The sequence below is a fragment of the Gamsiella multidivaricata genome, assembly GCF_025024155.1.
Source record: "Gamsiella multidivaricata strain RSA 2152 chromosome Unknown BC939scaffold_108, whole genome shotgun sequence".
Classification (NCBI taxonomy): Eukaryota; Fungi; Mortierellomycota; class Mortierellomycetes; order Mortierellales; family Mortierellaceae; genus Gamsiella; species Gamsiella multidivaricata.
Genome location: NW_026251816.1, coordinates 35,875 through 57,905, shown reverse-complemented (window position 1 = coordinate 57,905; position 22,031 = coordinate 35,875). Strand labels below are relative to the sequence as shown.

Here is a 22,031-nt window from a genome sequence, read left to right as displayed (position 1 = left end):
AGGCCCTTGAACGAGTACTAGTAAAGTTTCTAGGAATTCCTATATTCAACTCAGCGCGCCTGGGGAGGAAGGCACAGCCACCCAATGGAAAAAGGACAGAGATGGCAGGAAAGGTCGTCAGCCCCATGTACTGTGACGAGAGAAGAGGAGAGGGAAGGGGCAGGATGGGCGTGCATGTTATAAGGACTAAGTAACGCTCATTATCGCTACCGAGTCCTCGCCTGGAACTCATCAGTTCAATACGACAGTCGTGCATGGCGAGGATCCACTGTTCTTTCCTCTGCCGAGAACTTTTCCTCTCTCGAGAACTGAATCATGAGTTTGGGTAGCAAAACTGCTACAGTGGAATGAAGACGTTTGGTGAGTATTTTGGAGGTTGGACCATACTTGGTGAACTGTAATTGAATCTTTGAAATTCAATTGTCAGGACTAACTACCTCCAGTCAACAACGGGCGCTGATGGCCGTATAAAACAGATATGTAGCTCGATAAAACTGGTCGAACCTGATCGCCTTTTGATTAGTTGTTCATATGCAGGATTGAAGCGGAAAGGGCCAGGATTTGAACAGAACGTGGAAGAGTAGTACTTGCCTTACATACAAAGCGACATATCGGGGCATTGCTTGGTAGAAAGCGCGAACTCGACCGTGACCCCGCCTGAGTCCTTAACAAGCTTAGAAAAGCTGGGCAATCAAGCAGAAAGACGTCTAATAAATGTGTTCTCCTGTTCTCATCTCTATTTCCCTTCAACTCTCCTAAGCACTGTTGCCTCCTCCATCGCACACATCCATATGGTGGAAGGAGTATGGGGTTTTGGGATGGAACCTGCCGGAGCGCCACTGAAAGGCGATCCAAGCACCGCGACGAAATTTGCTACAGATTACAGGGCATCACTACGTCGCAAAGATCCGATTCTACGCCCCGAGAATGCCGAGTAAAAGTTGCAGAGAATCCTGGGGTGGGAATGTAAGTATAACAAGAGACAGGTATTTGCATGACATGAGTACCGTACTTCCCATCATACCGTCTTGACAGAGTTTGTTCAATGAATCCTATCCACACAACGGCGAGACGGGACTAGAGTCTAGCAAGATGGAGCGAGCAACCAACGAGGCCGCCGCATAAACCCAGGGAAATGTTTGCGCTACATGCACTTCGCGCAACCCCTTTGCTATGAGGCTCGCTGTGTTCAACACAAATTCCTCGGGTTCTAAATACACACACACCAACTAGACTAGTGCGACAAAAAGCTACTGCTGCTGCTGTAAGACAATCTAATAGGTCCGTTTGACGTTGCTTTCTTTGGATAGTTCGCAGAGGAGGGAGGCCAGCAAAAAAGTGGATGTTATGCACTACATCGCTTTCACAGAGGCGGTTTCATGTTACAGGAAATACAGGGCGCATCACGGACTTCTAGTGATATCGACCATGTCCTTTTCACTTATTGGACAAGAAACACATAGTCAGTGCCAACATCCATCTTGTACATTTACGTGTCTTGGCAAAGAAAGATATTGTGGATTTAATCTGCTTCTACCTGAGCGTATTGGCGTCTTTGATCTGCTATAATCTGCAACGGCCTAGATTCGGGAGCCAGGTGCGCATGGGGTCTGAAGGATAGCAACGAAGCGTTTCCTTGAATGAAGGGGGCGCGACAGCGTACATGTACAGGATGAGCCATGTCCACTATTTTCCACTATTTAAGTCGAATTTACCCAAGATTTTATTCCAGGCAGCTGCATAAAATCGTGGCGTGTCTTTAGTCCCTGCGGTACAAGCAGCTCTTCGCGCCTCCGCTCATTACACATTCATCACTCCTTCGCGCCATGAACACCATAACAGCACTGCAGTACTACATCGACAAGATGCTTAGCGACACGCCAGGCATGAAGGTCCTTCTCCTAGACCAGGAAACGGTAAACCACAGCAGCCGACTGCGCTCGCATCCCGCCCTAGGCGTTACCACTCCACAGCTTTCTTTTGGTCGTGTAAAGCAGAAACGAGACAACTGGGGCGCTAACAACTCCATGCCGTTGTCACAACCGCAATCTAGACACCCATCATCTCGATGGTGGCGACCCAATCTCATCTCCTCCAAAAGGAGACCTACCTCGTGGACCGCATCGAAAACAGTACCAGGGATAAGATGCGGCACTTGAAGTGTGTCTGTTTCCTGAGGCCGACTCCTGACTCGATAGAGAAGCTGATCCAGGAACTTCGGGACCCGTGTTATGGCGACTACTATCTCTGTAAGTAGTCGAACATCTTCCCGGCACGATTAAGACATACGAACTCTCACGGAATGTCTCTAACGAAGAACACGTCTCATGGTCAACTCACTGCCATCGCCGCTTGGCATGCTCGTACCTTGGTTAGATTTCAGCAACCGCATTAAGAAGACTGTAATTGAGCGCCTTGCAGAGATGGATGAGCACGAAGTCGTACGGGAAGTTCAAGTACGGACTCATTTAAACCATTGAGAAAGCAGGGAACTAGATGTGATACCAGGGCATGTCCTACTCAATAACTGTACTCGGATACATTCTCATTCTAGGAATACTATGCTGATTACTACGCCATCAATCCAGATTGTTTCTCGATCAATCTCGATTCAGCGACGATACCGTTGTATGGGGACTCTTTCACGGCATGGGACAACACTAGCTTCACCAGGACTGTAGACGGGCTGCTGAGCGTGCTTCTCTCTTTGAAAAAGAAACCATTGATCCGGTATCAGCAGAGAAGCGCAATGGCCAAGCGACTCGCCACAGAAGTGCAGGTACATTCTTATACACGCGCGAGGAACTGAGAAAAAATCAGAGAGAGAGAGAGATCTGGACACTGCAACGTGGCTAAATGTTCGTCATTCTACAACTAGTTCCAAATCCAGCAGGAAGGACAACTATTTGATTTCCGAAAGTCGGACACACCGCCCATCCTGCTGATTCTTGATCGTCGCAACGATCCTGTGACACCACTGCTTTCTCAATGGACATACCAGGCCATGGTCCATGAGTTGATCGGAATTCGTAATGGAAGAGTAGACCTATCAGGAGTGCCAGGGATCAAACCAGAACTGAAGGTAGGCACCCGCGACTGGCCTTTCGTTATTTTGTACCGCCGTCTTTTCTCAGAGTACAGGACAATCCAAAACAGAAGGCAGATTAAATTTAATATTGCATCTCTTATCGTTCTCTAGGAAGTTGTGCTGTCATGCGACCAGGACGCCTTTTTTCAAAAGAACATGTTTCTGAATCTGGGAGATTTGGGCGCCAATATCAAGAGTTACGTGGATGAATATCAGACAAAGACCAAGTCCAACATGAACATCGAGTCGATTGCAGACATGAAGCGCTTTGTGGAGGACTATCCCGAGTTCAGAAAGTTGTCCGGGAATGTCTCGAAGCATGTGACGCTCGTGGGCGAACTGAGTCGACTAGTCGATCAAGGAAATGTGTTGGAGGTCTCGGAATTGGAGCAGAGTTTGGCATGCTCGGATTCTCACAACAACGATCTCAAGGTTCGTACGAAACTGCAAGACGCGAAGTGCGGCTTTTTTTTCTTTTTCTTTTTTCCGCATGTATTTGATACGCTACGCTTACAAATAATCCACTACCGTATCTTCGTGATAATGCTTAGAACTTGCAACGCCTGATCAGCAGCCCAAAGGTCAGCGATGGCAGTAAGATCCGTTTGGTCCAGTTGTACGCGCTACGCTACGAAAAGTTCCAGGGTAACGCCGTTGCCTCTTTAATCGATCTGCTTTACAAGAGTGGATTGAGTGAACGCGAAATCGCTGTAAGTCTCCAAGAGCCTGGGTCCATTATGATATTGGGGACGGAATTGTACATCCAAGGTAGTTTTCGATATTTTAACGCAATGTCCTTTTGTTTGCGATTGATGTAGTCACTAGATACCCTGATGCAATATGGCGGTGCATCTCAAAGACAGGACGATTTATTTTCGAACGAAAGTATTCTCTCGCGTGGAAGGAGTGCGCTCAAAGGGCTTAAGGTACAGGGATACATAGGTACAGGATTCCTGGGCTTATGCCTTTTCAGGACGCATGCCTAACGTAGCTATCGTTTTTCTTTTGCAACACAGGGAGTTGAAAACGTGTACACGCAGCATCAACCTCAGCTGGCCCAAATTCTGGAACAGCTGCTAAAGATGCGACTCAAGGAGGCGAGTTACCCCTTTGTCGAGGGCTCAGCTAGTCGGGATCGGCCTCAGGATATCATTGTCTTTATGGTGGGCGGAGCAACATATGAAGAGGCGAGATATATTTCCATGCTGAATGCCGCTACTCCCGGGGCACGTATTATCTTTGGAGGCACGAGCATTCATAACAGTCAGAGGTAAACCGTGGTTCTTGTCGTTCGGTGTGTACTCCAAAAATGAGAGTAATTTACGCTTTAGGCAAGCGACTAAACCGTCGTCGACCATTCTCTGCTCATCTCTGCCATAGCTTCCTACAAGAGCTGGTCCACACACAAAGGAGGATGCCTAGTCAAGGATCAGATCCTAGCCGCGCACGGCACACGCAAGCAGGTCTTCCATGATGGAAAACATTCGCTTGTCATGGGTGTCCAATAATAAAGAGATGGTGTACTTGAAAACACGTCTCCGTCGCAATACAAGTGTATGTACAATGAATACGCGGATTTACTATAATGGACATAGTGAAGCTGAGAGGCAGATAGGCCACGGCTCTAGACTTTGATCCTCTTGGCCTGCTTCTTGTCTAAGAGCGACCCAGATCCTTCGGATGTCGCAACGTTGGCCGCTGACACATCGTTCTCCTTCTCGTTCTCTCCCCGACGTCCTCCTGTGGTTGACGAAGAACCAGCAACTGCTTTGGCATTGCTTCTCTGATTTTGTGCGTTGCGCTAGAGGTTGATAAAAAATGTTGTGGCTCGTCAGTAGCTTCCTTAATATCCAAAGCATGTATGCATGGGGCTTGGAAGCGATACTTACATCGACAATAGAAATACCATCCCTGAAGCGCGCCCTGAAGAGCACATTGGCATTATTAAACATTCCTTCCTTCAGAGACACAACGATAAACTGTGATCCCTTGAACCGCGTGCGAAGCAGTTGACCAATGTTCTGCGTATGCGATAAATCCAGAGCTGCATCGACCTCGTCCAGAATATACATTGGTGCAGGCTTGAACTGGAGCAGGGATAAGATTAAGGACAGGGCAATCAACGATCGCTGTCCACCACTCAGCTCTGTCAAGCTGGCCTTCCACACACCCCCTAGACAGACCTTGACCTCCAGTCCGCCAGTGACGTCCTTGCCCTCCAAAGGCTGCAGTTTGGCGTTGTTTCCGGGTAACAGATCGCCAAAGATGGCTCCAAAATCCCCATTGACTTTTGAATAGGTCTTTTCGAGTGCCTCGATCTTGTAGTCATCCAAAGAAGCGATCGTATCCTCAATCTTGGTTTTGTCACGTTGCACAGTAGCTAACATCTGCTTCAGAGATGCCTCACGCTTCTCTTGGTTCTCAAGCATAGTCATAACCTTAGGATTGACCTTGTTCTTCATGGCAGAGTGCTTCTCGTCGAGCTGCTTCAGCTTCTTGCGACTCTCCGACGGATTTTGAGACGTGAAATCGTACGGGCCATTGAGCTGTCCGAACAGACTAAAAAAAAAAAAAACTCATAGGATATTAGCGTGAACATTCCTTCAAAAGTGCATCACCGCAGCAACATCGTAGCCTGAGCATTAGTTCACATACTGTTTCTGGTCCTGGATCCAATCATTAGCAGCCTCGAGCTCCTCGGTGGCCTTCAGTAACGACTGGTTTTCCTTCGAGAGCCGGTCCGTCTCGTGCGCCAAGTTCTGAATCTCCAGCTGAATTTCAGCCACAACCTCGGATTTTTGTTTCGAAAGAGCCTCTAGCTCCTTCAACTCTTCATCATATGCCGTGAGCTGTGCCTTCTCCCGCTCAAACTCTGCCTGTGCCTTCTCATAGGACTCCTCCAGGTTCCTCGAATGTTCCTGAAGCCGATCGCGTTCTTGTTTGAAGCTGGAAATCAGGGCCTCGCTGTCCGCCAACTCCTGATTGGCAGTCTTAATGTCCTTTTCGAGTTGTTCTATTGTAGAGTTGAGATGGGTGTCAGCGGCTACGCGCGCTTGCAGGATATGCTGTATAGTGGCGGCGCTTTGGAGTACACTATACTTACCCAACTCGAGCTCCAAGGTCTGATATTCACGGTGCATGACCTTTACCCGAGGTGCATTCTTGACCAACTCTGCTTTGGATTTTGCAAGTTTTTGCTAAAAAGAAGAAAGGGGCATAAAAAATAGCCGCATTAGCTCTACCTATTGACAAACAAGCACGGCCAGGTAGTGCATAAGATAGTGCCAGGTTGTTACCATAAGTTCCTGCAGCTTGCCGTCCTTGTTCTTCTTGAAGTCGTTCATCTCCTTCTCAATCTCTTGACAACGCTTGACAGCATCGGCCCTCTTAACGTTTCCTTCTTGGATTCCTTGCTCCAATGCCTCAATTTCCTTTTCCAGTTTCTCAACTTGTTCCGTCAGTTGAACGTGCTCGCTGGCAGAAATCCGCTGTTCAGACAAGCGGAGTTCGTGGGTTTTCAGCTCCAACTTTTGCTTCAGTTCAGCATACGCCCTTCCTTCCTGAGACAAGCCAGCGAGTTGATGTTCCACTTGCTGAAGCTGCTGTCGGCGCTCAGCCAGTCGACCCTTCAGCTCGTGAATTTCTTGAAGACTAGTAAGAATGCCGCCACCGGAAGGTCTAGATCCGCCCTGCAAGGTTCCACTTGGGTCGTAAACATCGCCGTCGAGCGTGACAGACTTCATTCGGACCTCTTGATGGAATGTGACCTTCTTAGCGGACTCTGCATCAGCGCAAATTAGGGTATTGCCGAAAATGTACGCCATGGCCGTTTCCAGGTGCTCCTCGAACCCGATCAATGTCAGGGCCAGGTTTACCTTGCCTGGGGCTAGTTTTTGTGCAGTGGCGATTTTCTATTTCATAATTCAAAAACTATCCGTTAGCGCGTTCAAAATTAAAAATCGATGCTGTTTTAGTAAATGGAGATAATCCAAGATCGAGAGTAGTACCTGGGCGTGCGCCCTGAACGCAGAAATTTTGTTAAGAGGAATGATTGTAACACGCTTGCGGAGCCTGCCATTCTGAAGCAGCTGAGATCCGACCACTTCATTGTCAACAACGATCTAGAGAACATATTGGGGTTATGACCTGTTTGAAGTAAAGCGTGGTAAAGAAACCCATAGCGACCTCGTGCTGACTTACATTGTACAAACGACCCCCGGCGCAAATCTCCAGTGCTGTCACCGCATTCATGTTCTCTGGATGCACTGTGAACAGCTCTGCAACAAGGCCCTTGACGGTCGATCGGTCGAAATTTGGTGTGGGGTTTGAGTACTGAAAGTCGAGACCAGAGACCTTCCGTGAAGTATATTCGATTTGCTCCGTAAGTTTTTGGATCCCCTCTGAATGAGCTGCCTTCTCCATCAACAACGCTCGCTCCTTTTCAGGGTCAAACGACTGTCTGCTCAGAGCGCCTTCCAACTGCTTCGCCTGCTGCTTAGTCGCCAAAAGCCCAGCACTCAGATCCTTGTTGTTTTTCTGTGCCACTGTCACCTGCTTGCGCTTCTCTACCAGCTCAGTCTGTAGATGCTTCATCTTCAGTTTCGATTGCTCCACGATCGTCGTCGCTTGCGCCGCCGATGCCTTGATCCTTTGTAACTGTTCCATGTAACCGTTCTCATGGCCTTCCTCTGCGGCCAACCCCGTGGAAAGTGTCTGGATTAATTCCTCGTTCATGCGCACCTGCTCCTGCTGCTCATCATGCTTTCTCTTGAGGTCGTTGTAGGTGACTTGGAGTTTCTGGAACTCCGCCCGCTTCTCGCGAAGAATTTTGTCAGTCTATAAAATACAAGATAATAATGATATGAGTAACCAAACCCTTATGGACTCATCTGCAATGTTCAGTCATCTAGGTCGTCTCTTCGAAACAAAATAATGCACCTAGCCATACCTCCTTTTGCGTAGCCTGAAGACCTATTCGGTTTTGATCCTCCTCCTCAGCTTCCTTGCCTTTCAGATCACGCTGCGTTCTCACTTTGACCATTTCCTTGGAAAGTTCCTTTACCGTCATATCCAATGTCTGAAATTTGCCGCCCTGTGTCATCTCCTTGAGCCGATTTGCCGTGATTTTTTCGATGTCCTGAGTGATGTTGGAGATAGCCGACTGCAGTTGTTGGATCTCTGTTGTTTTGTGCTCCGTCAATGTAATTTTATCCGCAAGATCCTTTTTTGTCTTGGAGTATCGTTGCTAAAGTAGTGCGTAGACAACATAAAGAACAATGGAAATTAGGCCGCTATGTTGTCTTTCATATCCTTGCTGAATCGGAGGCGTAGGCAATAAGTACCTCATAGCGGGAGTAGTCGTACGAGACGACGATCCTTGACAGTCGCTCGATTTCTGTTTGGGTCTTCTGAAACTCCAGATATGCTCGCTTCTCTCCTCGTAGCTTGTCCAACTTGGGCACAATTTCCTCCGCCAGCAACTGAGTGATTTCTGCAACCTTCTTTTCCTTCTTCGCGATCGTCTTGAGCGCCTTTTCTTTTCTCTCCTCGAACATGCGGGTTCCAGCAGCTTCTTCAATCATGGACAAAATCTCTGGTGGCTTCATGTTGAGAACCTTTGTGATCTTTCCTTGCATAATTAGGAAATGTGGGTTGTTGATGTTGAGCTGTACCGACTGGAATAAGGTCTGGACGACCTGTTGTTGAGCTGTGTGTCCATTGACCAAGAACTTGCTGCGTCCGCCAATCAAGATCTATAGAAGCCAAGTCATGTCAGCAAAGGAGTCTCCACAGGGCCCATGATGTAATCGTTGGTTCCTGAGCGTACCTGTCGAGTGATGGTGATTTGCTTGCTGCTCTCAAAACCGACAGGACTTTGCTCACGATCCTGATTATTGAAAACGACAGTGACTGAAGCCTTGGTTACGCCAGCCTGGCCACGTTTGTAAATCAGGTCCTGGATACTGCTTGCTCGCACCTAGAATCAGTGACCCAATATGAGGGGCAAAAAAAAAAAAAAAAAAAAAAAAAAAATGCTTTGAGCGACTTGCTTCAACCACTGCGGCGTCATGGTGTATCTAAGTTCCACACTGTCCACGATTGCAAATAGTTGAGGTACCTGTGCCCAGTTGGTAATGCCGAGGACGAAGCAGATCGCATCGAGAATATTGGACTTGCCAGAACCATTGAGACCAGTGATGGCGTTGAATTCAGGGTCCCAGCCAGTGATGGATGTACGGGTGGCATAACTCTTGAAGCCGTCGATAATGAGTTCCTCGATACGCATCCCTGAATCGCTTGGTCCGTCTTAGCTGTCCTATAGCTCCTGTTGTATCCTGTACCCTGTTTGTATGCGGAAGAGTGCAACGGTGGATCTTGCGCGAGATGATGGCGAAGTGCTGCAATCAACTTGAGAGGCACAACACACATCGCGTTCAGTGCTATCGATTCACTCTGGGACTGCATATATTTTTTCAATCTTTTCAGGCACCAAGAAAATAAGCTGAACACAAAAAGCACTTTATTGTAGCTGGACCAGTGGACAGTTCGGTAAATGTCCCCGATGGGCTAAGAACTCTTTTACACGCCGTCTCTTCTCCTTTGCCTGGCAGTCATACATGTCCAAGTCTCGGTCGTCATCGAGCTCCTCGGTAATTAAGGTTGACTCTGAAGAATTGCGGTGAAGGGTTATCGGTTCACTGATACATCGGCTATCTAACGCATCCTCTACTGCATCCTGCTCGCATGCGGCGCTACCACAGCTCGATGATGCGAATATAGTTGCATCGGTTCCATCTCTTCTCTCGTACTCCCGCCTGGACTGTGCTATAGATCCGGCACGAAGTTGATATCTCAGAAGAATCGGGACAAGTTTCCAGAACGTGAACTCGGGCCAATAGCAGTCAATAAACTCAACATGACATGCCCGGGAAGACTGCCAAAGCATAAAATCGCTGAGTCGAATTTCACCTGAGGTGCGGATCAAAATATCCATGGGAGGACAAGAGCGCGTGTAAAGGCTGTTCTCCAAAGCACTTGTTGTGATATCGCTATCATAGTCGAAATCATAGCGTATGATTCAGTTAAGTGTTAATCGTGCGAAGCTCGAAATCCTTCCCTCCCAATAAATAGAACCATACCTTGGATCCAGCTCATATGCTTCAATGCCGCTGACGAGGGAACGTGTTGCCATGGTGAGCTCTTCGCGTGAGGTATATGGAAAGCACATGTTGAGGATGGCCCTGTTATTCTTCTTAGTGAGTTCCACCGCACGACGCACGACTTTACGGACATCCTCAGGGAGCAGAGTATCGTCTCCCAGTACTCGAATACCGATGCCGTAGCGATTGACCAGTTCACTATGATGATAAAAAAAAATAGAATGTCAATGACACGAGCAGGGGGCGGGAATGGAATGCGTGTGATGCCACGTTGCAGATTTGTTGTGGTAAGTGTAATATCGTAATCGAAAACGGCACTCTGCTCTTTAAATCTTTCTGCACATCGGTTCCCACCCATGTATGTTTGCTGTTTTTCAGAGCCTGCACTGAATTATCGCTGTAATAATTGAGTTTCACCTTTGTTTTCATATGCTAATTCGGATAATACACATAGGTGCCTGTGTGTGTCCTTGCAGGGATTCCCAAAATGCCATTGCAGACAGCCATCAAAATCCAGTAATTACCTGTGCTCACATAGCTCTGCCAGCTTGGCCTTGGCCAGCTCCATCAACGTCTCGACTTGATCTGGCGGGCGCTTGAAGTTTTCAATGCTGAAGGCGTACACAGTGACGACCTTGACGCCTAGTTCCATTGACACTGCCAAAATCTAAAGGGAGTTACCATCAAATTGTCGCTAAGTTTAGCTGATATGATTTCCTTGCTGATTTGTAAATAGGATATTTTGGGGGAGATGATACTCGTACCTCTTCTAGCGTCTCGTATCCTAGATAATAGCCTTTGCCGTTTCCAACTTGCACCTTGCGACCATACCTGCGGTTGCCATCCATAATAAAGCCAACATGCTGAGGTATGGAGCCACATTGCAGCGCCTTAATGGCAATGCCTCGCATAATTCTGGCCAATGTTGCCATGACTGATATGAGAATTAGAAGTGACAGGAAGGATAACGAAAGTATATGATAGAGAGGGGGTGAAGGTGAGTGGGTATAAACGAATAGTAGAGAAGGAGGGAAGGGAGGAAGGAGAGTCTTTGTGCGCTGGTACAAAACAGAGTAGCGTTGAGAAGGGAGAGAGTGAAGAAGGAAGCAGGAGGGAAAAGCGAGGTTGTCCCTTGCAGATGGTGTTGAATGAGAAGAGATCAGCGAGATTGCGGTGCACACTTTCCCCTGAAAAGACGTTTTAAGGCACTGTATAAATTGAACAGCGGAGTGCACTTCATTTCTTTTAAGTTATTTACTTTAAAGAGTGTGAGCATCATTACACCCCATGTGGTCCAAATATAACTTTTTGGCAAAGGACACCCCCTTTGCCATCTACCCTGCCGCTGTCCTCGCATCTTCGACATCACCATCCTTGACTTTCTCCACTCATCCCTTTCATTCGACCGTCTTCCTCCATATCCAATTGGCATCCAATTTTGTCTCAGTCATAAGTGGTAAGTACGAGGTACAATGCCTGTCCGTCGCAGGTGCTGCCAACACGCCAGAGACTCAAAGACCGATATCACCATGTCCTGTCCACCGCGTGGCTATGCCTCGACCCGACTCGACTCGACCTTAATAGACCATTATGAGCAAGACCAAATGCTAACCCCACTTTCTTTTCTCCGCGGAAAAAGTAAAAGAACCGATCACGATAATAGATGGCGGACCCACGCAGCTATCGGCCAGGTCCTTATAACCCAGGATACCCGCCTCAGCAGAACATGGGTTCACCTATGCTCGGCAGACCTGGAGGACCGCCGCCGCCGCAGCAGCAGCAACAGGGCTATGGACCAGGATACTATCCTCAGCAACCGCATTCGGGTTTCCAGGGAGGCATGCCCATGCCACCACAGCCTCACTTCAACAACGCGCCTCCTCGACCGCTATATCCACCTGCCTTCAATAACAGCCACGGCAGTATCAATGGCAACAACAATATGGGATTCAACTCACCACACTTTGGACCAGGACATGGACCAGGGCACGGACCGGGACATGGAACAGGACATGGACCAGGACATGGACCAGGACACGGACCAGGATCAATGTATGGCCCAGGATCAGGAGGACCGAGACCACCATATCCGCCTGCACAAAACTATGGTCCAGGCACCCCACCACCTCAGCACGCTATAGCCTCGCCTGTAGTGGTGCCACAGGCTCCTCGACATCAGGAATGGCCCATCGCTGGCAGACCGCCGTCAACAGGGGGTGGCTATCCGCCTGCCAGTGCCGGCCCAGGCTATCCTCCCACATCAATGCCATCGGGACCTGGAGCCGGACCTGGGCATGGCCCATCCTCGACCTATCCGCCTAGGCCCTACATTCCATCCCCGATACCTCAGCCAGCAATGCCCCCATACAGTGGACATACCACAGCCCACCCTTCGCACAGTCCAAACATGGCTCACACTGCCCCTCCAACGAGTATGACGAATGCTCCACCAGCAGCTACACCATCGACAACATTCCCAGGCCTCAGGCCGCCTTCCAATGTCACGTCATACAAGCCGAAGACCAGCTACCAGTCTACAGCGGCTGGTTCGCCGAAGAAGGACACAAAGAAACCGCCTGGGGCGCCATCACCAAGCTCTTCATGGCAATCGGCGCCGTTGGGTGCGCCTGCTATGAGCCAGAACGGATATCAGGCTTCCCACAGCCAACGTCGACCGCCAATGCACACCGCAGAGTCTTTTGACGCGGATGACAGGCCCACGGAGTTAATTCCTATTGATGACGAGCAGACTCATCAGCCACCAACATCGTTCTCTTCGTCCAAAATCGCTCCTCTAGCTACCATACAATCTCCTACCGGTGGCTCCTCAGTTCCAACCTCAACAGCTGTGTCACCTTCGCCGTCTTTTGCCACGATTTCTTATCTTCCAGCATCACCCAGCGCATCTGATTCCGATAGCCGTCCCACAGAAATGACAACACACGACGCTATCAAATCGCCCGAGCTGCTGAGAAAGACTGAGCCGCTGAGAAAGGCTGAGCTGCCGAGAAAGGCTGAGCCGCCGAGAAAGGCTGAGCCGCCACCAGCTGTGCAGCCCATGTCCAAGACACCGTTAACGCCTCTGCCGACCCCTGGAGTAAAGTTCCCGGCTGTCACTTCATTTGTGCCTTCAACTACTTATATACCCACAAAGAAAGACACGACAAACCCCCTGTCGACGCCTCAGCCGCTGCCATCACTTCAGCCCGCCAGCAATAGCAGTTATGATCCGACAGTCAAGGTCGAGGTATCGGATCTCAGACCCTCCAATACGTATGCCAGCAGCTTCAACAACAGTGACAACATCAAAGTTGCTGTAGGCGATATGACGAAGCCCGCAATCCATCGGCAGCAAAACGATCCATTTATAGACAGCCCGATCTCTCTGGATGGATTAATGGAGAGTATTGAAGCAATGGCGAAACCCAGCTCCACCTCGTCGCTTTCTAGTGTCCACCAGAACCCTAGCGTCGCGCAACCAAGTAGTTCAGTAGACGTCTTTAAGCCCTTACCTGCTATTGGCGAGGACGATATGGAGCAGAAGCGATACTCGTTGTCCGATGGACCTGCAGATACCTCCAGTTCATCACAGTCCCCAGCAGTCCTGCGCCTGGTCCCAAAACGACCCAATAGCTCATATATGCCGCCGCCACCGCTCATCGGTACTCATGGGACTCAACTACAGAATGACACAGCTCCCAGCCCCGCTCAGCTTTCTATTAGTCCCAAATCCAGTCAGTCCCTGGTAAGCCCCCAGCCTCGCGCCGATAGCCATCCTTTCTTCCCTCCACCACAATTTCAGAGACAGGAAGAGTCGCAGCAAATATCTTTCCATCAACCTATGGCGCAGGCACATCCTCCTCATAATCACAACCATAGTCACATTGGTGGCGATGCGATGCTGCTCTTCAATCAACCAGAATTCGCCCACAACCCAATCACCTCTATGGCAGCGCTTGCTGATAAGCCTGTTCAGAAGGCGCCATCAATGGTAAGACGTGCAAAAACCCTCAGAAGAGCAGCGGGAATGACAGGAGCGGCCCACCAGCCGGAGTCAACTGTTGCTGCTCCTCTTCCACTTGCCAAGGTGACACCCGACGATCTTTATCCGTACTTGCTCAGACTTATCCTGCTCGCCCAAGCCGACGAGGCGCCGCCACCAGCGCTAGCCTTGCCAATTACAAACAAGGACACCCATAAAGACCTTGTAAAGGCATTGAGGGGAAGAGTGAAGGATATCCTGTCTGGAAAGGATCATAACCCAACCTATCAGGATCCTGTTGTGAAGAAGGCTCTTGGTAACATGGAACCGAAGCAGTTCAAGGCCTCAACGAATGCTGAGGAGCTGATCGTTGGATTTTCAATCGAGATGTCCAGGATCCAACAGTCGATGAATATACCGACCAACAACCGAGACGCCCAAATTGCGATTATGGTGAATCTGCTGCGTGAAGCCATTCAACAAACCCCATTCGATGGACATGAGGCGATCCTGCAGCGTTTAGATAAGCAAGTGAAGACAACAGCCGTGAAGCCCAATAACTCAACTGCGCAGGCTGATGAACTCACCAAAGTCATCAAGGAGCTGTTCAGATACCCGGAGAGCGTGAGACATCAGCGCATGAATGATCTTCGTCGGAACTCCACAAGACAGGTAAGAATGCCAGATCCTATTGTATAATGACAAGAGCGTTTTTCTGCTTGCTTTCGGTAGCATTGACACATCATCAATCAAATATAGGTCGCAATTGAGGACCTGAAGAAGTGCGCATCGAACCTTGATCTGGATTCTTTCCCGTATCCAGGCACTGCAGATTATCATCACAAGGAACACCACGAAGAGTTCAAGAACCGTGAAAGAGCTGCCCTGAACGGTTTTATCCGCGGTCTCTCTGCCGGGCATCCCAATCTAGCATCAATAGACATGCCCACTAGGCAGTTCCATCCGGTATGTTTACAGCTCTCTGGATGCCGCTTTTGATTGATCCGACATGACGAACAGACGGGAATAACAGTCCCTTCCTATGTGCGCGTTGAATAGAGCGAGTTCACGTTCATTCCTCAGAACCCCAAGGCCTATTACCACCTTCTTTTGGAGATGTGTGTAGATTATGCCTTGGCCACTCGTGGAGAGAACGACCCTGCAGTCAGTCTCCTGTCCATCCCTACAAGGGCTCTGCTTATTGACTGTGGCGTTCGGTGGAGGCTGACCTCAAGCTGGCGAGAAATTATTTTGATGGAGGTTATCAAGGAGCGATACAGAGAAGGAAAGGTTTCCGTCAACTTTTTGCTGGACTTCCTTCAAAACAGGTTCTACAAGGACACTGAGATCCATCAATGGCATATTTCTGAGGTATGCATACATCTACTGGATAAGGGACCTGGTGTTTTCGTTTCATTACAGTATGATGTCTTCTCACGCTCACTCAATATCGCCTGGGGCGGACGATTGAATGAATAGGTCAACATGTTAGGCGACGTTTATGGCGGCTTGAACCATATGATTTTCGACAACATAAACCATGATATCAAGGATTTGGAAAATGTCAGTGCGGGCTACTTCCAGCCAATGTTGGATATCCTCGACAGAGTGCATCAGCAGGAGGTGTATCAACGACTGAATATCAATCTGACGCCGTTCTTTGAGGACATCAAGGAGACAGTACTTTTGGAGTCCATTCGAAGTTACAACGCTAAGGACGAGGAGGTTCAAAAGGAACGATACGAGAATGAGACCGTACCACTCACAAAGATGGCACTCTACATTGTGTCTGAGCATGGAAAGATGAAGAAGCGGTTCTCGAAAGCACTATTTGGGTAAGCACGGATGCATTTTGAACTTCTCTATGCATGTTTTCCACGAAACTCAGCTGACTGACATTCTATGCCGTTGTGCGATAGTACGGTGGACGTCGCAGCAATTGTAGTGGAGAACAACTTGAGAAACTTTGTGCCGCTGATGCAAAATATGGCGAACATGGATGCCAGAAAATTGCCCATGTCTGATGTGTTCCCATTGTATCAGCTATGTCGGGAGCTGGTCACTCTGTTTGAGCTGTACGCACCCAGGTAAAGCAACCGGCACCCTCTTTTCTGTATTTCCGATCATTTACGTTGCCATTGCTGAGACTCTTTTTTTTTCGCCTTTATAGCTCAAGTGTCCATTTCAATATTTCAACGTGGTTCCGACCCTACGTTCTCAAGTACTTGGAAACGTTGGATGCTTCCATCACAGAATGGGTCACAGCTGCCATCAAACAAGACCAGGTATCGACTAAGTGCCGCCTATCACTGCTTGACAGCAATGGATAGTTAGGCAAGGCCACTGATATGTTTTTATTTGCTACTCCCGCCCAATTAGTTTGAGGAAGTCAGTGTTGGAGCTGGCCACTCTTCGTCAGCAAGTGATTTGTTTGCGTTCTTCTACGAGCCTTTGACATGGGTCAAAGGGCTAAATTGGCCCAACGACTACCAGCGAGCGACCTTTATCTCAAAACTAGCCAAGGTTTTCTGCAAGGCTGTCGATCTGTACGCCCAGTACATGGAAACAATGTTCAATGGTTGTATGCCATCTTCCGTATCGTCCGTTGGAACAACCGAAGTCAAGACACTTTCAGAACAGCTGGCATCCTTCACTTTCCGGTCGGAGAGCGCAGAAGCGAAGAAGGCCACCCAATTTGTATTTACGCCAAAGGTATGACGATCAGTGCGCTGGGAATCAGTAAGTGAACTATGAGTATAGGAATGTCATGCTAACGGTCACCCCTTGGTCATCTAGATGTGCGTTCTTATGAACAACATCGAGGCTGTCCGTCAGCGGTTGGACGAGTTGTATCGCAACATGGATGTGGACGAAGTCGCACAGATTATGCGTGATAACGAGCCTGACGTTACACCGGATCCAAATGCGCCCAAGCAGTTTGAAATCGTGCTTGTCGCTGCAGAGAGATTGATGCCTATGGATTCAAACGAGGCCAGCGACCCGTTCATTATCATATCGCACGACAACAAAGAGGTGTTCAGGTCCAAAACCATCTACGCTAATATCAATCCACGCTGGAATGAGGTGTACGAGGTGACGCTGACCAAGAGTATCACCTATATGGTTCGAATTTTCGACGCCGACATGGTTCACAAGGACCGACTCTGTGGTTGGCAGCATCTCACTATCGATCCTGAAGAGTATGAGGACTACATGCCCCACGACGTTTGGCTGGATCTGATTCAAGTCGGTCGTCTCTTGCTGCGTATAACGATGAAAGGAGAGCGCGAGGACGTCCAGTTCTTTTTCGGCAGGACTTTCCGATCTCTGAAGCGCAAGGAGGCAGACATGAGCGGCATGATTGTGGATGCGGTAGGCAGTAGCATTGTTCGATCTCATCTAGCGCTTTTGGACCATTAACTTCAAACACTAATTATAGTACTTGTATATTGTGGATAGATGATTCCATGCGTCCAGCAGTGCTTGACGGAAAAGGTCTTATTCAACAACTTTAGGTCCAAGGCCATGTTCCCATTCTTTGGCAGCTCCGTGTCGTCAGCCAAAGTGACCAAGGTCTCAGACGAGGACTGCGATAACGCGCTTGGTCAATTGATCGACTATCTAGAGGCATCGCTTCCAGTCTTGTACGACTATCTAACTACGGAAGGAATGACCATGGTGATCACCAAGCTGTGGAAAGAGATACTGATTACCATCGAGTCGCTGCTGATGCCTCCTCTCTCGAACATTGTCTCTGATCGGACGCCATTGACCGAAATCGAGATGCATGTTGTCTTTAAGATCATTGAGGTATATGTTTAACCTGGATATCTACTGGGCTGCGTTGTGGGACCCTATGTATACGAGTATACGATACACAAAGAGTTATTAGCCTTAACGCGATAATTTGCTCCCCTCTACCCAGTTCATCAAGCTGTACCTGAATGGCGGTGATGCAGGAGACGGATTCCCGTTGAAGGTCCTCGAAATTCCCAAGTACCGTGATTTGCTGACGGTGCGTCCGATCTACGACTCGTCAATGGAGGATCTTGTTGCAGAGTACAACCGCGCATTGACTGTGCCAGGACGCGGACGACTGGGTCGTCAGCAGAGTGACTATGACCGACGATTTGTGGGCGCCAAGCGGCCGAGTGCGGACTCGATGACTCCCAACCCAGAGACCGTACTGAGGATCTTGCGGATGCGACCCGATCCTGGTGTAGAAGACTTTTTGAAGCAGGTGATCGAGACGCAGTCGAAAGCCAGAGAAGCCAGGGCTCAGGCGAAGCGCGACCAGATAGCATACCAGCGTCAGATGATGCGCGACCAATACGGCGCATAAGGAAGATGGATACATAATAGAGAAGGCATATAGATCTAAGAATGTTACCCAAACATGATTTTTGTACGTAAATCGCATGGTAGATGAAAAAGACATGAGACTTACTAGCTATATTGATAAACGCCATTCCAATGGTTGCCTATTGCTTTCAATCCAGTGCCTCGAGCCACTTAAAGTCCTTAACCTATTTAAGGGCAGCGTTGGCCATGCTCTGGCCAGCGTTGTGGTCTCGATCGCGCTGGAGCCCGGTGTTAAGGCCAACTTGTGTGTTAAGTCATATTCCGATGGCCGACAACCTCCACATGTCGAGTCAGGGCACACGACCGAGCGGCCCTGAGCCTCGACTCCCTTGTGGCATCTGCAACAAGATATCGACGTTCGGAATTCGTTGACGCAGCACACCAGATCCCCATCTTGGTAGCCTATATGCACAGCAGTGTTTGTAGCAGTAAAATGTTAGTGACTAACATATATCGTACCATCCTTCATCGATGCAAATAAAACGTTTCTGCAGCTTCCACCTACCTGAGACTGCAGCCGTGATGTGAACCTGTTCGGCTTGACCGGTCCCCCGCCCTTGCCCCTGAGGTCACCATCACCGATGACGACCATAGGTCGTCGTTGATCAGTCTTTGCCCTCCTGTGCGCCGCTTTAAGCATCCTACCGATTGCGCGTCCTGCCTCGGACTTCCCCCTTGTTCCTTGCAATGACGAGTGACCTTCAGACGCTTCGATCCGTAAAAGGCCCTCAAGTCTTGCTCGACCGTGAAGCCTGAGTCTGCATGCTGTTGCCAGGGATCCTTGAGTTCTTCAAACTGCAGAGCCAAGTCGACTCCTTGAGGGTCGGAACACTTTACCGGCTGAGTCTTTGCATCCAGGTCGTTTGATGCTCACCATCTCCTCTGCAGCCTCGATTCATTTTTTGTTTCTGAGGCACCTTAACAGCCTTGTGTATCGTCGGCTGTTCCAGGTGTGGCATCCTTTGGGTAGCGACAGGTTCCAGGACATTTCAGGGATAAGCGAATCCACGATCACAGCCGCGGCAGTATTCTTTATGCTGGGGTCGATGGCGAGCACAACATGGCTCTCCTGATTGTCAAATTCCTTTTGCAGTGCCTCTGGACCCGGGATCGCTTCGGTCAGGTACTTCACCATAGACCTCATGGGCATGGCTGAGGCCATGCTAGCGCCTGTGATGTCCTGCTGATCATTCTTCTTCACCTTCGGCTGCTTTGTGGAGCAGGAGGCGCCGCTCTGAGATGCCTCCTTACTGTTGTCCTTGTCCTCGTCCTCCTTTTTCCTTCTTCTTGCGCTGAATCAGACTGTAGGAGTGGATCTCGCGCCGATGCCCATCGGTTTGCAAAGTGCTAGCGAGCACGTACTTTCTCGCCCGAGTAGCGTTGTCTATGGCCAGGATACTCTTCTTGAGTGCTGTCTTCACATCCTCCTTGGCCCTTTTGTGCTCTGGTGTGTCCACAAGCTGAGTCGTGGGTATGTCAAGCTCATTTTGGCAAAGCAAAGAATCCAGATAGACCAAGCGCAGCAAGGACTTGTCATCAGGGAATTCGACACAGGCATGTCGGTCGTGGTTGGCTTCCATGCCATGGAAAAACAGCTTTCGAAAAAGCTCTCCCAGATGAGACTGTGTCTTTAATTTGGCCTTTGTGGGTCCTCCGAACATCCTAGTCAGTTTGTTCCGAACTTTGAAATTCACTCCTCTAGTTCTCAAAACAGCTTCCGCCAAATGCCATTCACTGATCAGGCAGAGGTTGTCTTTGTAGGCTGGCATTGGGAGATACGCAAACTGTTTTGAGGATGACAGTTCGGTATTGATGGCCCAGAATAAGAACACCGGATCATGGACTAAGGGCTTGCTCTGGTCGTCGACCGTGCCTAAGAAAGCCGCTCTTTTCTGAATCGCTGCTCACTCTGGGTTCCAGGCCTCGATCTATGCAAAGATGATGTATATTTTTAACTTTGAAACAAAAGCACGGATATGGCATCTGATCAGGTTTCCCAGTGTTTGGCCGACTTGATCCAGACATCGAGTTGAGGCCGCGTTGTCGAGATGCCCCTTGATTTTTTGAACCATGGCGTCCTTGTTCCCAGGCAGGGTCTTAAAGGATTCAGGTGTCGCCGAAGCCGAATTAAAACCGTCGCCGCTGCCCTAGAGTCCGTCATCCCAGTGGTATAGCCCTTTCACGTGCGTCTTGAAAAATCCATGCTTCTCCTGCGAATTGTACTGGAACTTGTCGCGACGGGTTAGAATATCCTCTGAGCCTGGCTTATTGGCGGATACTCTGTCATGATCGTGTTGATATAGCTGAACGTCGCCAGGCTCCCACATCTGATCATATTCGCGTTGAGCTTAACGATGTCCTGAATAGTAGGTTCGATGTGCTGACTCGCCACGAAGTCTTCAACAGTGCTGTCCTTCATCAGGAATCCACGTCGAAGGCGGCGATCAATCGCTCCAAGGCTCATCGTTATTGTTGCGAAATTGCCGTTTATCATTCTCCAACCATGCTTCCAATGCTTCGCTTTCGTCCTTTTTTTGGCTGTTTCTGAGTCCTCCTGCTGCCGAGTCCTTCTTGAAGCGGGATTGCGCAGAATTTTTCTTTACAGGGTTTCTTGCCCTTGGACTTGGTCTTGGCCTTCTTATTGACGGCCTTGCCCTTCCCTTTTCCCTTGGACCTGGCTTTCTGCCTCCTGCTCTTGACGTAGTCTGGTTCGATCGTATCAACCTGATCGGCGCTAAAGTCAGGCTGGGTGAACTCGTTTGCCTCATATTTATTCCCAGACATGCGGTAGTTACAATGTAGTGCAGAATCAGACGACAGAGGTGAGATTTGTGCACTTATATTTTTCTGTCTTCGGATTTCCATACTGTTGCCCTAAAAAAAAAGAGGGAGGATGGGAGTTGCGACACAGGAAGGCATGACGTCGGGTGGTAGAGTGAAGATGAGGCAGAAGGACAGACCTAGGATGAGACTTCCGGAAGGTGCTGAGGTGTAGTGAGGGATATGGATGGGGATAAGAGGAAAAGGGTTGTTGAGCATTGTTGAGAAAAGAGCTGTTTTTTAGGTCCAAAGTTTCTCACGCGGTCCAAAACTACAACTTTCCAAATTACAGGGCATTCCCATGTAACCAACGATTCGGTCCAAGCGCGCTCAAGTCCAGCATTAAAGGCTTCCGATAGCTATACTTTTTACGCGGTCATTAGTGCAACAATTAGACCACGAAACAGCACCGGAAAGTATTAAGCGTCGGATTCCTGACAGAACAAGTGCGGATGGAAGAAAGCTGCTCAAAATATATCACTAGGTCGTCCGGATGGGACCATTTAGCATGGTTTATCAAGAAAAAAACATCGGGCTGCGGCATGGTATAGGCTGCATAACTTTAATTCCAACCTTAATTCGTATCTCAAATCTCCAAGCCAAACAATAGAACCTCCCA

The 22,031-nt window shown here is 49.0% G+C and overlaps 5 protein-coding genes across 5 annotated transcripts; 2 read left to right on the top strand and 3 right to left on the bottom strand.

Moving 5' to 3' along the window:
• Positions 1-1,826: 1,826 nt before the first annotated feature.
• BC939DRAFT_507847 (vacuolar protein sorting-associated protein VpsB) lies at positions 1,827-4,562 on the top strand (the record flags this gene model as incomplete). Its single annotated transcript, XM_051560931.1, has 10 exons — positions 1,827-1,916; positions 2,054-2,249; positions 2,377-2,456; positions 2,555-2,779; positions 2,879-3,082; positions 3,200-3,520; positions 3,640-3,798; positions 3,907-4,014; positions 4,105-4,358; positions 4,469-4,562. 10 exons carry the CDS (start codon positions 1,827-1,829, stop codon positions 4,560-4,562), a joined length of 1,731 nt encoding a protein of 576 aa, XP_051407004.1.
• A 150-nt stretch (positions 4,563-4,712) lies between these two features.
• On the bottom strand, positions 4,713-9,374 carry BC939DRAFT_507846 (RecF/RecN/SMC; the record flags this gene model as incomplete). The annotated part of the gene is made up of 11 exons (XM_051560930.1): positions 4,713-4,889; positions 4,978-5,647; positions 5,744-6,101; positions 6,192-6,285; positions 6,385-6,999; positions 7,096-7,209; positions 7,289-7,924; positions 8,037-8,333; positions 8,431-8,841; positions 8,916-9,065; positions 9,207-9,374. The coding sequence occupies 11 exons, from the start codon at positions 9,372-9,374 to the stop codon at positions 4,713-4,715; spliced, it is 3,690 nt and encodes a 1,229-aa protein (XP_051407003.1).
• A 215-nt stretch (positions 9,375-9,589) lies between these two features.
• BC939DRAFT_467418 (putative undecaprenyl diphosphate synthase-domain-containing protein) lies at positions 9,590-11,408 on the bottom strand. The gene is made up of 4 exons (XM_051557782.1): positions 11,013-11,408; positions 10,773-10,915; positions 10,228-10,446; positions 9,590-10,137 (listed from the first exon to the last, which is right to left on the bottom strand). The coding sequence occupies exons 1-4, from the start codon at positions 11,178-11,180 to the stop codon at positions 9,609-9,611; spliced, it is 1,059 nt and encodes a 352-aa protein (XP_051407002.1). The 5' UTR covers positions 11,181-11,408; the 3' UTR covers positions 9,590-9,608.
• Positions 11,409-11,911: 503 nt separating this feature from the next.
• On the top strand, positions 11,912-18,572 carry BC939DRAFT_507844 (uncharacterized protein; the record flags this gene model as incomplete). Its single annotated transcript, XM_051560929.1, has 10 exons — positions 11,912-14,902; positions 14,990-15,196; positions 15,290-15,601; positions 15,710-16,065; positions 16,150-16,317; positions 16,401-16,515; positions 16,610-16,942; positions 17,027-17,602; positions 17,690-18,040; positions 18,156-18,572. 10 exons carry the CDS (start codon positions 11,912-11,914, stop codon positions 18,570-18,572), a joined length of 5,826 nt encoding a protein of 1,941 aa, XP_051407001.1.
• Positions 18,573-19,487: 915 nt separating this feature from the next.
• Positions 19,488-20,919, bottom strand: BC939DRAFT_481599 (uncharacterized protein; the record flags this gene model as incomplete). Its single annotated transcript, XM_051559038.1, has 4 exons — positions 19,488-19,884; positions 19,955-20,254; positions 20,501-20,520; positions 20,776-20,919. The coding sequence occupies 4 exons, from the start codon at positions 20,917-20,919 to the stop codon at positions 19,488-19,490; spliced, it is 861 nt and encodes a 286-aa protein (XP_051407000.1).
• Between the last annotated feature and the right edge of the window lie 1,112 nt (positions 20,920-22,031).